The 12,154-nt window shown below is 38.5% G+C and overlaps 1 protein-coding gene across 3 annotated transcripts in view; it reads right to left on the bottom strand.

Annotated features, from left to right (window-relative positions):
• The window catches only part of EIF5B (eukaryotic translation initiation factor 5B), a 42,423-nt gene that overhangs the window by 14,571 nt on the left and 15,698 nt on the right, over positions 1-12,154 (bottom strand). For 2 of the 3 annotated variants that reach the window (XM_019485076.2, XM_006277681.4), the window contains exons 2-12: positions 10,927-11,052; positions 10,756-10,834; positions 9,700-10,339; positions 8,912-9,126; positions 8,535-8,685; positions 7,421-7,519; positions 5,587-5,673; positions 4,366-4,452; positions 2,794-3,101; positions 852-959; positions 187-297 (exon numbers count right to left, since the gene is read on the bottom strand). In XM_019485076.2, the coding sequence (XP_019340621.1) occupies positions 187-297; positions 852-959; positions 2,794-3,101; positions 4,366-4,452; positions 5,587-5,673; positions 7,421-7,519; positions 8,535-8,685; positions 8,912-9,126; positions 9,700-10,339; positions 10,756-10,834; positions 10,927-11,052 (2,011 nt within the window). The remainder of the gene's footprint in view (positions 1-186; positions 298-851; positions 960-2,793; positions 3,102-4,365; positions 4,453-5,586; positions 5,674-7,420; positions 7,520-8,534; positions 8,686-8,911; positions 9,127-9,699; positions 10,340-10,755; positions 10,835-10,926; positions 11,053-12,154) is intronic. The other variant, XM_006277682.4, reaches the window with a different exon arrangement.

The raw sequence follows: 12,154 nt of genomic DNA, 5'->3' as shown, positions 1-12,154 counted from the left end.
ATAATGTTGTTTAACCAATTCAGAAATATGAGAAAATCTTTGGGGTTTTTGTATTTAAAGACAAAAATCCACTTAAATTCAACCCAGATAACTGAAGACATTTTTCTGCTTTTGTCTAATAAGTAACCAAACTGGGATCCTACAGGTTAAAAAGCAATTTACAATCTTTGAAGTGCTATTACTTACATTTTTCACCATCTTTGATTGTTCATTAATGGCTTCAAGGGGAACATTAGTTGCCCCTATCTGCTGAGTGATACCACCTGCTTCACTGTCTTGTACATGAGTATGACGAAGCTATATAAAACAAAAACAGAAGTGTTGAATGTACATGAAGAACAAAAAATATAAAATTTGCATACGGAAGGTTCCTTAAACCATCTTTTAAAAAATATAAATTACTTCAACTAGTTTATTCTGCATGGCAAAAGTTCCAACATTATAGGACTGTAAGCAGCAGCAGACAGGTTGTATTTTTCACAGCCTGTGGATAGATGAAATAATTATATCACTTTTAAAAGGGGTTGTAGTGACTTAACTCTTCTAGATGGCACATCACCTAATCATCTGTCACTGTTGTCTGTTCATCCACTCCTACCCTGCAGAAAGTAAAGCTAACTCACAATAAATTTACCCAGAATGAAACAAGCAGTAAATTATTGCAGTTTAGCATCCATTTACTACAGGCTAGAGCAGACAAAATGGTTACTACAGACTCAGCTAACATATTGCAAGTCTACTTCAACCTTTTAAAGCGATATAATTGTTTCATCCATACACACTCACAAATCAACCATTACCAAATATCTGACAATAAAGATGTGCAAGGATCATCATGTTCTTCATCTTACCTTATCTAAAATTTTGGTCTTTCCTGTGTCTACATGTCCAAGTACACAGATAACAGGTGCTCTTAGCTTTTCAGTGTTTACATTTTTGCTGTTTTCAGCACGTCGTTTCTAGTACAAGAATAAAATATGGTAAGTTCAAAGCTATAAGAAAACATTACAAAAAATGGGGAGAGTTAGTCAACATTTTCAGCATCTTCTTAAGAAAAAGCTGGCAAGGTTTCTGCAATCTCTCTCTATAGTTTGAGAAAGAAACATGCAGCCCTTACTACAATCCCACTTTTTATTTTTTTATTTTTTTATAGCCCAACATTTTTCTAATTGTAAGATACAAAACTTTCACACCTTCTCCAAGTGGGCTTAATAATTGTTGAGCTAAGTTGCCTCAAGGATATTTCAAGTCCTAAGAACTAATGTATTTGCATCAAAGCAATAAATCCTTTGAGAGCATATAGAAATCCAAATTGGATAGCACTTTGCATACCCAACTCCAATTAGCTATTCACACAATCTCAATCAGCTGGCTTCTTAATAGGTCTAATAAGGATGTAGGCCAGACTTATCCAATCTGGGTCAGAGACAAGCAAGTGCTAGGACCCAGCCACTGCTACCGTCACTTTGCCCCCATGACAGCATAGGGAAAGCAACCACTGCTAAAGTCCCCTGCTGCCAAATACCAGATGCCTCATGTCCACTGGCCAGATCAAACAGCTCCATGGGCCAGATCTGGACTGCAGTTTACCAACCCCTGCTCTGTACCATTTCCACCTAAGTTTTAAAAACAACAATTTTATGTAAGAATTACTAGTAAGATAAGTTATTAAATCTGCCCAACCATGGATCTTGTTTAGTGAAGAAACCACAATTTATTGCTTATTTGCATACATTCCAGGCTTTAAACTAGTAGAGGAACTATTGATCCCAACAACGAGGTCAAGTTATAATACTTAAAATAATGGAGGAGAAGGAAGGAATTAAATACAAAGTATGTGTAACTGCAAGATTTGGGGGGGGGGGGGGGGGGGGGGGGGGGGAGTAAAAAAATGCTTCATTAAAATCCTTAAAAACTTTATAATGGAAAATGAAACCAGCAGTGGCAATACAACACACACTTCTATTCCACTAGTTTGGGAGAGCCACACTTTCAGAAAGATGTCGATTAGAGCTCAGGGAAGTGCATAAGTCAGATATCTAGGAAACATGACTTATTAGAAAAGCTGGAAAAACTGGAATTACTGAGTCTGGAAAAAGAGAAGATTTGGAGGGGGTAAAGGGAGAAGAAGAGGGGGGGATTCAATGAGTCTGCTAATATCTGAAGAGTGGATACAAAAAAGATGAGACTCTTCTCTATGGCCATAGAGGCCAGGCCAAGACAAGGAGCAGTGGTCATAAATTGCAACAAAGGAAATTCAAAATTTGGATATTAGGAAGACCTTTCTAACTATGCGGGTGGTTAAATATTGGAACAAACTACCTAAAGATGATGAAGAATCTCTATGCTTGGAAGTTTTAAAACAGCAGGTTAGACGAACACTTGTCTGGAACATTTGATAGGGATGATCCTGCCTTCAGCAAGGGACTGCATTTGAGCAGGGCCCCCCCCCCCGATGTTCCTTCCAGCCCTACTTTCTATCATTTGTCTTCAAGCAAAGTATAGAAGGAAACTATTCTCACTGCACTCAAATCATCCAAGCCCTGCCCTATGGATTTAGGTCTTTTTTCTGAACAGCTTCTGTCTAATGTAACACTGAAAAACCTTTAAGTAAATAACATCTGTAGAGCACAAATAAGCTCACTGCAGATAACCATGAAACATGCGCTATTAGCAGTGACAAGAGGTATACTTTTTTTAGACAAGTGTACTTGAGATGCTTTCCACTGACCAAAACCCACCACATCCTGCACAACACAATGAGGTTTTCATGACAAAACTGCGTCTGAGTACCTCGATTCTCCGTTTAGCGTTGTCATAGGCCCTCTCCTCCTTAGATCGATCATCATCAGAATCACATTCAGAATCAGAGCTTATTTCTTTACCCCGCTTTTTCTCTACAGCTTGTTTCCCAATAGCTCGAGACTCTGTTTCTCTCTCATCTGAAGTCTTTTCATCTTCATCATCACTCCCCTCGCTTTCTCCCTCTTCAGATTCTTCACTGTCTTCCTCATCATCATCATCCTCCTCCTCCTCCTCCTCCTCGTCCTCCTCTTGCAAGTCATTAGATTCCTTGACTTCTATGTGGACAGGTTTGCTTTCTGGCAAGCAAAGAAATAAAAATCTAAAGTAAAAAGCACCTTACCAAGTTCGTATCTTCCAAAAAACCCATAAACAATGATTAAGATGGGATTACAATGTTAAAAACGCTGCACAGACTAACTCTGGTTACCCAAATGAAAAGAATAGATCAACAGCAGTAAGAATTGAAATAAATTGAGAGAGAGTTTAAAAACTGCTGAGTGAAGCAAATGCATTCTAGGGACACTGGTGTATGACATCTGAGAGCAAACCTTCACTTGTATCACTTTCAAAAGTGAAGTGGGGAGCTACTGCTGTTCTGGACTGTTACACTAACCCTTATGTGTGCATGAGCTGGTACTGATACAAACATAGCAAAAAAAAAAAAAAAAAATCACTGCAACTTTATGCCTATGCAGGGGGTCGGACTCGATGATCTATTGAGGTTCCTTCCGACCCTAACATCTATGAATCTATGAGTGCTTCTTACAGGGTAAAAGTCAGGACAGTTTAGCTTGCATACATTGCTATAGATTCTGTGCATGTAGCAGAGTTTGACAGCTGCTGCTACACACCGCAGAGCAGTACTTCCCCCAGCTTTTGAAATCCTTTCAAGTGAACCAAAGTCTGTTGCCCTCAGGCTATAAGGGTATGAGTTTTAAGTCCCTTCCCCTGGAGACAGAGTCCTTTTTCCATACAGAACTTGTGGATAAGGGGGAGGGGTGAACACAAAATGTAAAATCTGCAGAGGAGATTCACTACTGACAAAAAAAACTCTGTTCGAAGTCCTCCAGGCATCTGTCCTTGTGAGAAACTAATATCCAGCATGGTGTAGAGTAAGGTGTACTTGAAAACTTGCTTAAAAAGGTTTTAGTTGATGACAACTTGAATAAAAAAAAAACTGTTCCTAAATAGTGGAACCTAGATAGCCAGCAGCAGACTTCTGTTAAAGGGTAAACAGTTGAGATGTTTTTCTTATAATGGCTTACTCTCTCCCCTCCAAAATGCCAAACACAGGAGGCATATGCATGCACATACACCCTTTTATAAAGAAAACAAACTTTTCAACAATTTCTGTAATTGTTTCACCCCTACACTTATACCCACATGCCAGACTTAATTTTTCACCCTCTTCGTATCTCAAAAAATATAGTTTTCTAAAGATAGCTGAATCTCAGAGCCATAAGAAGTTAGCTTGCATTAAATGCATCTTTTAGCTATTCCCAATGCAAAATTATCAGACCTTCATTCAATCTAAAAAACAAACAAAAAAACCAAACCCACCTTTTTCTCTGTCTTCATCACTGACCATGGCTTCCCAGTCATCCAAACCAGTGTCTTCTACTTCCTCTTCCTCTTTTTCTTCTAAAACTGAAAAAATGCCACACATGAGTAAGTAGTCCCAAGCAATACAAAGTCCACACTGTATACAAAAGGAAAGAAATCTCAGGTTAAGACAACTGATAGTTTCCATGTGTACGTGTACACACACAGGACAAAGTGACAACTGACTTTTTTTTCCAGCTTAAAAAAAATCATTTGGTGTATATTCTAGGTCTAGAACAGAAAAAAAAATGCTTGTCTGAGCTCCCTCAGAGCTGAAACTGTCAACGCTAGTCTCGAGTCCAAACAAATGCATCGACTAAAACTCCTTTCTGAGAAATAATAAAATTAATAGTAAATATCTTGCACAAAAAGGAGTTGTTCAGGGTTTTGCAGTTTTAATTAAAACCGTAATAGAAATTCTCTACTATGCTCAGGTAGATTTACAAGGACAGCAGTGACATTTTGCAAGACTCTGAAGACTATGCCATCTCCTCAGACCATTGTAAGAAGCAGAGAAAGGATCAGTTAAGCTGCATTTTTTTAAACCAATTCCCATTAAAAAACCCCCAGCGTAAAGCTTTCTGACACCCATGTACTAAACAAATAAGCCCAGACACTCACCCCAACCAGTTTAGTTTCCCAAACTAATCCATATATTATTATATAATGCTGAGTTACAGACGGACAGACACTCCTCATCACTTGTTAAAACAAGTTCTTTCTAAATCAATACCGAATTAGTGTGAGGTTAGGGGCATCAACCACAGCATCAGATTCTAGCAGCCACCAAGAACAGTGTGGCTTGTGGAAAGTTTCTGAAGTAGCCTTCTACCAGGAGTATCTGGGACAGAACACAATCTGCTTTAAGGCAGTGCTTAGTAAGTCTATGAACAGGATAACATGACAGTCTCCTGCGAGAGATGAGGAATGAACACGGTGAGTCAGGATACAATCTCTCCTCCAGTCCTATGTGCTCATCAGCCCTATGGCTCCTGGTTTGGCAATCAGCAGCCAGCTCCAGAATGAGGCCCATCTAATTCTCCTCAACAAAGGGATCAAAAACACACTCTCAACATTCATGGTGGAGGTAAGAAGTTTCTGATACATCTAGTGCAATATTTTAAAATGATTATGAAGTATGGTATTTTCCTTTGGTTTGTTATTGCTATTACTACTAACCTGGTTCTTCAGGAGGTGGTGTCTCTTCTTGTACTGGTATGTCTGGTTCTGCAACTTCTTCAGGTGGGGAAGTCACCTCCACAGTTTCTGAGATGACAAGAAAACCAAAAAAGAAAATACATCATTGTCATAAGTCTCTATAAACCATGCTGAGCTAGGATTTTTTTTTACCTACTTCGACACAACACTTTACTGTTGGATTCTATTAAAACAACACTACTTTCAAAAAAGAAGAGACATCTTTTTACCATCATCAGATGAAACTACAAGAATTCTACATCAAATTAAAACAAAAGGTCATTTTTTCCAAAACCACTTCTTTCTAAAAATAATTAAATTAGAATCGCTTAAAATAAAAATAGGGTCCCTCATTTGCTCTTATCCATCAGAAATGCATAAGATAGAGCAACACTAAAATTGCCAGATCTTTTTTTTTCTTCCCCTATCAAAGGCACTAACATAATGTAGACTAAAAAAAAGCAACTGCCAACTATCAAACCAATACCTCTCTCATACAAAGTACAGACTCACTTACCTCTCATTGTGATTTAAAATACTAAGCTACAGGAATTTTTTTTAACAGCCACATAAAATTAACAATTTTCAGTTTTAGTTGATAATTGTTATTTTGAAAACAGTGAAACAACAGCAGCATAAGAGAACTGTAAGGCAGACGTGTCAAACGCCCAACCATGTTGAATCCATTAGATATTTCTATCTAGCTGCCGCGGCAGAATACAGTTTTTTCAGAATGTCAGCACCTTTCCTGGATTTTTACAGAAAAGGAAAGTTCCTGCCAGTTACTTCGGTTAAAACAAGATTCTCAACTTCAGCTGATACAGCACCGATTTTGGGAAAATAACTCTCAGAGCAGGGTGCAGAGTAGTTGATGGCTAAGTCCAAAGAACAGATTCTCCCACTATCTAAGTCCACAATTTTGAACCCAATCACCACACACACGTCTCGTAAGATACAGCCTCAGGGGAAGATCTTTTCCTTGCAGTCTACTGGTAAATACTAACTTCTTCACTTGAGGCTGCACCCTAATGATCTTTATAGATTCACTGATAAGAACCTTCCACTATTTTGTGCTTCTTTCAAAAAAACATTTCCTTTTTCACTTTAGAAATCTTAATTCCTTGGGTCTTAAACACTAGGAGGACAGGAGAACTGAGGCACAACATTCTAGCTTCCTAATTGCCAGTATTTAATCCGGTTAAAGTTCTATCCACAACTCTCTAGCACAGGGGTTGGCAACCTTTCTGCCACTGGTGCTATTTATGACCAAGCTCCCTACTACAGGTTGCAGCCCTGCAGCCCTGACCATCAGCAGATGCTGCAAGGGGAATAAGCAGAAAGACATAAGGGCTAAGACCCTGGGAATAGCTCCTTTGCTACAAGAGAGAGAATAAACTAAATGCAATAATTGCTTTCTCTGCTGCTGCTGTGGCTGAAACATATTGCAGATTTCATGAGCTGCCACAGGCTGGATCCAGTCACTTCATGAGCCAAAACTGGACTGTGGGCCATAGGTTGCTGACCACTGCTCTATCAAGTTAGAACTCAGTTCGTTTAATTACATCAAAAACTGTGAAGCAACCTCCATGATGCATAAGCAACCAAGCCTTGTTTTGCTGTGTAATGTACCTTTACAAACCACCAACATGCTTAGTGAACAAGATACAAAGATGGCAAAGCTATAATAAGAGTCACTGGTCAAGAATAATAATAAAAATAAGTAATAAAGATAATAAAAAGGAAGTGCTAAGCTGACTGCCTACTTAATGAAATGCTCTCCTAACTTTCATGTGACACTTGCAGAAGACACCCTCACCTTCTTTGCTTTCCTGTTGCTGCTGTTGCTTCTTTTTCTTCTTATCTTCATAAATTGGCCTCTTCTTTGGCACTGAATCTTTGGATGGCACTTCAACACCTGCAAAACAGGAAGTACAACTGCTCAAGGACTGCAAACAGAACTAACCTAGTTGATTAGTAACCAAGGTGGCTGTAACAAAGGCCTGGTTACACCAAGAATAAGTTCTCCAAACCTGCACAAAGTTAGGTTAAATGCCCATTAAGGACCCAAGTGTGAGTGGTGTAGTTTAAATCATCAACATGTATGTACCTGAATTGAATCTTAACTTCTGGAAAAGGAGGCCCCTTCCACTTTAAAATCTGAGTGCTTAAGCACAGACTATTTTTTTCTGACCCAAGTTCACCTTTGGTCCCAACAACTCATATCTGGATCAGGGCCTGTAGCTAAAGATCCTTTATTCTGGAGTGCACTTTCAATTGGTCTGTCAACAAACTCAGTTTAAGGAGATTTAGGGCTCTGTTTTTTTATGCAGCCATGGTCAATAAAAGATTGAAAGCTGACTCTCTAGATTTAAAGAACCCTTTCCTCTGGAATTCACTCCCTCTCTTACTGCCTATGGACCCAAAATGCTGAAATTTCAAGGTAAGCTGCACAGGCCATCTACTTTTCTGGCCTTTAGGTTTGGGATGCCCATGGAAAGATCACTTTCTTATGAGTTTACCTTTGGTCATGACTGACATGTAGACTAAGATCATCTTGCTGGGATCATTTGAACCCAGTAGTCTTTCCTACCCACATGCAGCGGGGCTAGACCGGACGATCTGTAAGGTCCCCTCCAGCCCCTAACAACTATGAAACAATGAAACCATAAAGGCAGGAAGCGTAACTTGGCACCAAGTTCTACTTTGCAACTTTATTTTTACATTAAATAAATGTAAAAGACATTTGAAAATATCAGACATCACTTCTTAATATAATCTGAATGAGAATATTGCCACCTTTGACAACAAAAATAAAGCAGTTTCATGTCTGGGTTCCCTCCCCTGCTTGAACCAATGTTGCCTCTGGATTAAAAAATCTGCAAAATTTGCTTCAAGTAGTAAACACACTGATGTTTAGCAAGACTACTTACCCTGAGCTTGGAGTAGTTTAAGAGTAGCCTCTGCTCTGGCTCTAGCCTCACGCTGGGATTTTGTTAAAAGCTTTCCCTCCTTTTTCAAACGCTCTTTCCTCTCTTTCTCTTTTTGTTTCTTCCTTTCCTTCCTTTCTTGTTCCAATCGTTCCTAGAAAAAAAAGAAAGAACCAATATACTTGGGAGGGGGGGGAAGAAATCTCTGTACCCGTTTACCTCTTATTAAACCGGCCAAGAGGAGGACTCCCACTACCTTCTTCAGATTTTTTGCTGGATGCATATTAAGGCCTAATCCCACATCTAACCGAGCCAGGGCACACCCCTGCAGCAGGATCCTCTGCCTCAGCCCAACCTTATGATACAGAAACATGCAGTACCTCCTCTTTGCGTTTAGCTTCTAGCTCCTCAAGTCGTCTTAAACGCTCTTCCTCTTCTCTTTTTGCCCTTTCCTCCTCTTCTTTCATCTTAGCCAAGGCTTCTTGCATTGCTTTCACTGTAGCTTTACTGGGACCTTTTTTCTTCTCTTTCTCTTCTTTCTCAACCTTCTTTTTCTTCTTGTCTTTTTTCTTTTTGTCCCCCTCATTGTCATCTGCTACACGAGGAAAAAAAAGTCAGGTAACTCAGCAATGCCAGAAAGACAATTTTAAAAGTGAAAATCTATATACCTATGTAATCCCCAACATGAGAAGCATTTCTGACGCATGCTTTTATTTATAGCCCTAGCAGAAAAAGAAATACATCTGCAATCACAATGGCAAAATCTAGTGTGTCCATGAACAGATTACTAAGAATAACAATTAAGTGAAAAATGATGTTTGGACTATAAAACTATAAACAAAGTACAATGGGAATTTACCGTCTGGCATTTCTTCTCCATACACCTGGACCAACTACAAGCCAGGAAACAGCAAACAGTGAGCCATATATTTAAAAAAGAAAGCTATACAGCTACCAAGCACCTCTATTCCTGGCTTGCTTGCAAGCAGTTTGAACTGATAGTTTTTCGAGGAAATTATGTCAGTTTAACACCACAACACACATTTCTACTCTAATCTAGTTGTTTTCAAACTGCGTTCTGCAGAACCCTGGGCTGGTGTGAAAGGGCTCCATGACTTCAGGGAGTCTGAGAACTATTGCTCTAATCTTCTCTTTTAAAGTTACCAACCTTCTGCTGTCGTAGGAGCCTCTCCTGTGGCAGGAGCTGTCATAGTGTCAGAAGAAATCTCTTCACCTTTCTTTGGAACTTCCTTCTGTTTTGTCTGTTCTTTACCACCTTCTGTTTCTTCCTTCTCCTTCTGTTTTCTCTGTTTGGCCTTCTCCTCCTCACGTTTTTTCTTTTCACGCTCTTTTTTCTCTGCCTTCTTCTGAGCCATTGTTTTTACTTTGAATGTAGGCTCCTCTTCCTCATCGTCACTTTCAGCAACAGGACTGGGCTTTGCCTTTTGGTTTTTCTTTTGTCCCTTTTTAGATCGGGAGAACTCATCCGATTCGTCACCACTCTCGCCGGTGGATGCTGCCTGCGCATGCTCTTTACTTTTCTTACTGTTAGCTTCATCTTCTGAAAGGTCCTGCTTTTTACTTGATTTTTGCATTTTTCCTTTGCCCTTCTTAAGCAAAGATTCAAAATCATCATCATCGCTGCAAGAGAGTGCTTCTGTTTTTGTTTTCTGAGTCTTTTTAGCTTTCGTATCTTTATCCTCCATGTCTTCACTGTCAAAGTCATTGTCAAAACTGGCTTTTTTACCCTTCCCTCTCTTTTTTTTGTCTTGTTTTGAGAGGCTGATTTCTTCGTTGTCATTCTCAGCCTAGTAAGCAAACAGTTAAACTAAGTTTTATTTTTCATCCCAGAAGACTGAAATATTTTCAACCCTAAGCTTTAGAGATCCTAACTAGGGCCTCTTACCAAAGGTAGAGTTTAAAAATGCTGCAAAAGTGTGCTTAAAATAAGACAGTTCACAATAAAGGACATTTCTTCAACAATAGTTTTTGATAAGTCACTTCTGCACATGCATAAAAGCTAAGCCCTTTCTTTTCAAGTAATGCAAAAAAGTGTGACTAAATGCATTTTTCTTTAAATACCAACCAGTAAGTCCCACTTCAGGCACTTTGCTATAGTTTTAGTGCTGTAGTAATTCATAAGCCAAATTCCACTACTCAAAAACTGTTCCCTTCCCGAAGGTCCTATTTAAACACTCAGCCACCCCTCCACTTTCATCTTTACCGTAGAAGGTTCTTTGTCAGCTTTGCCTCCTTGTGTCTCTATTGACAGTTCTTCTAACTCCTTCAGGATATCATCTTCACTAAAAATATGAAAGAAATTACATGATTTAAGTCATTGTTTGTTTATTTATAACAGAACAACATGATGCAAGAAAAAAATATATATATTTACTCAAACTCTGGTTTCTTTTTTTCTTTTTTCTTTTTGCCTTTAGATTTTTGAGGTTCCTGCTCCTTTGCAGCACCTGCACCCTCTATTTCAGCTGCAAGAGCATCGATGTCAATATCATCTTTGGCACTGAAACAAAAAAGGAAGGCACTGTTAGTGACAGCCAAAATGATTGGAAGCCACACAAATCCAAATATAGCTTTCTGAACATAAACTAACAAATTGATAAAATCCAAGATCAATCTCACCAAATGAGTGTTGAAAGCGAGGAAATTGTTAAACAATTTCCCCAATCATTAGAACTGAAGCTTAAATCTGGTATCATTTGCCACCTTGCAACAATTTAACAACCAAAAAAATACAGATTTCTAATTCAATAGCACAGGTCCCATTTATTGGAAGCTGGATCCACAAACTGAAGTCTCCCTGACTGTATATAATTGGGGCTCAACACTACTAAGCAATGCCATTACATCATAAGCAGTATCATTGTGCATCATAACAGACATTAATATTATTACAGTTTGCAATTGTTAAACCTAGCACCCCTCTCTGAGAAAGAATAGGAAATTTGGAGATATTAAATAAGTAAAGACAAGTAACAACAGCCTTTTCTTAATTTGTACATTTCCCCCTTCACTTAGAATTATATTACTTCCAGTCTGACAAATTCTATTCTCATAAAGCTTCTCCACATGTGACCTAATCTTTCCTCACAAGCTGGTTCTCTCACATCCTGGTTTTCTCCGATTAAAAAATTTCCCAGTTTTCAGTTTAAAAAAGCCTCCAACAACTCAAAGCCCACATTTTTCCATGATTAAAATGAAACACCATCTCTATATCTTTCTAGAGATATAGAGACGATGTTTCATTTTAGAGATGGTGTTTCATTTTAATCATGGAAAAATGTGGGCTTTGAGTTGGGTTTTTTTAGACCAAAAATTAGGGATTTTTTTTTTTTAAATCAGAGAAAACCAGGATCCCTGCTCATAATTAAACTCTATTACCTTGAGTTTTACTCTCAATCACTTAAAATAATTCCTCTATTTTGAGTATTAAATGCTTTTCCTTTACCTAAACAAGTTTAGCTGTCTCACCTCAATACTGCTGAGAATACATAAACTATGCCTGCTTCACGTCTATTGACAAATTTAAGGAAGATGCTTCTAAGTTTAGTATCCAATGCAAAAAAAATATATATTCCATATTCAATTACCTCCGAACCTTAAAG

This window comes from Alligator mississippiensis, chromosome 1, assembly GCF_030867095.1.
Source record: "Alligator mississippiensis isolate rAllMis1 chromosome 1, rAllMis1, whole genome shotgun sequence".
Classification (NCBI taxonomy): domain Eukaryota; kingdom Metazoa; phylum Chordata; order Crocodylia; family Alligatoridae; genus Alligator; species Alligator mississippiensis.
The sequence above is the reverse complement of the archived record's forward strand: the minus strand, read 5'-3'. Positions and strand labels throughout refer to the sequence as shown.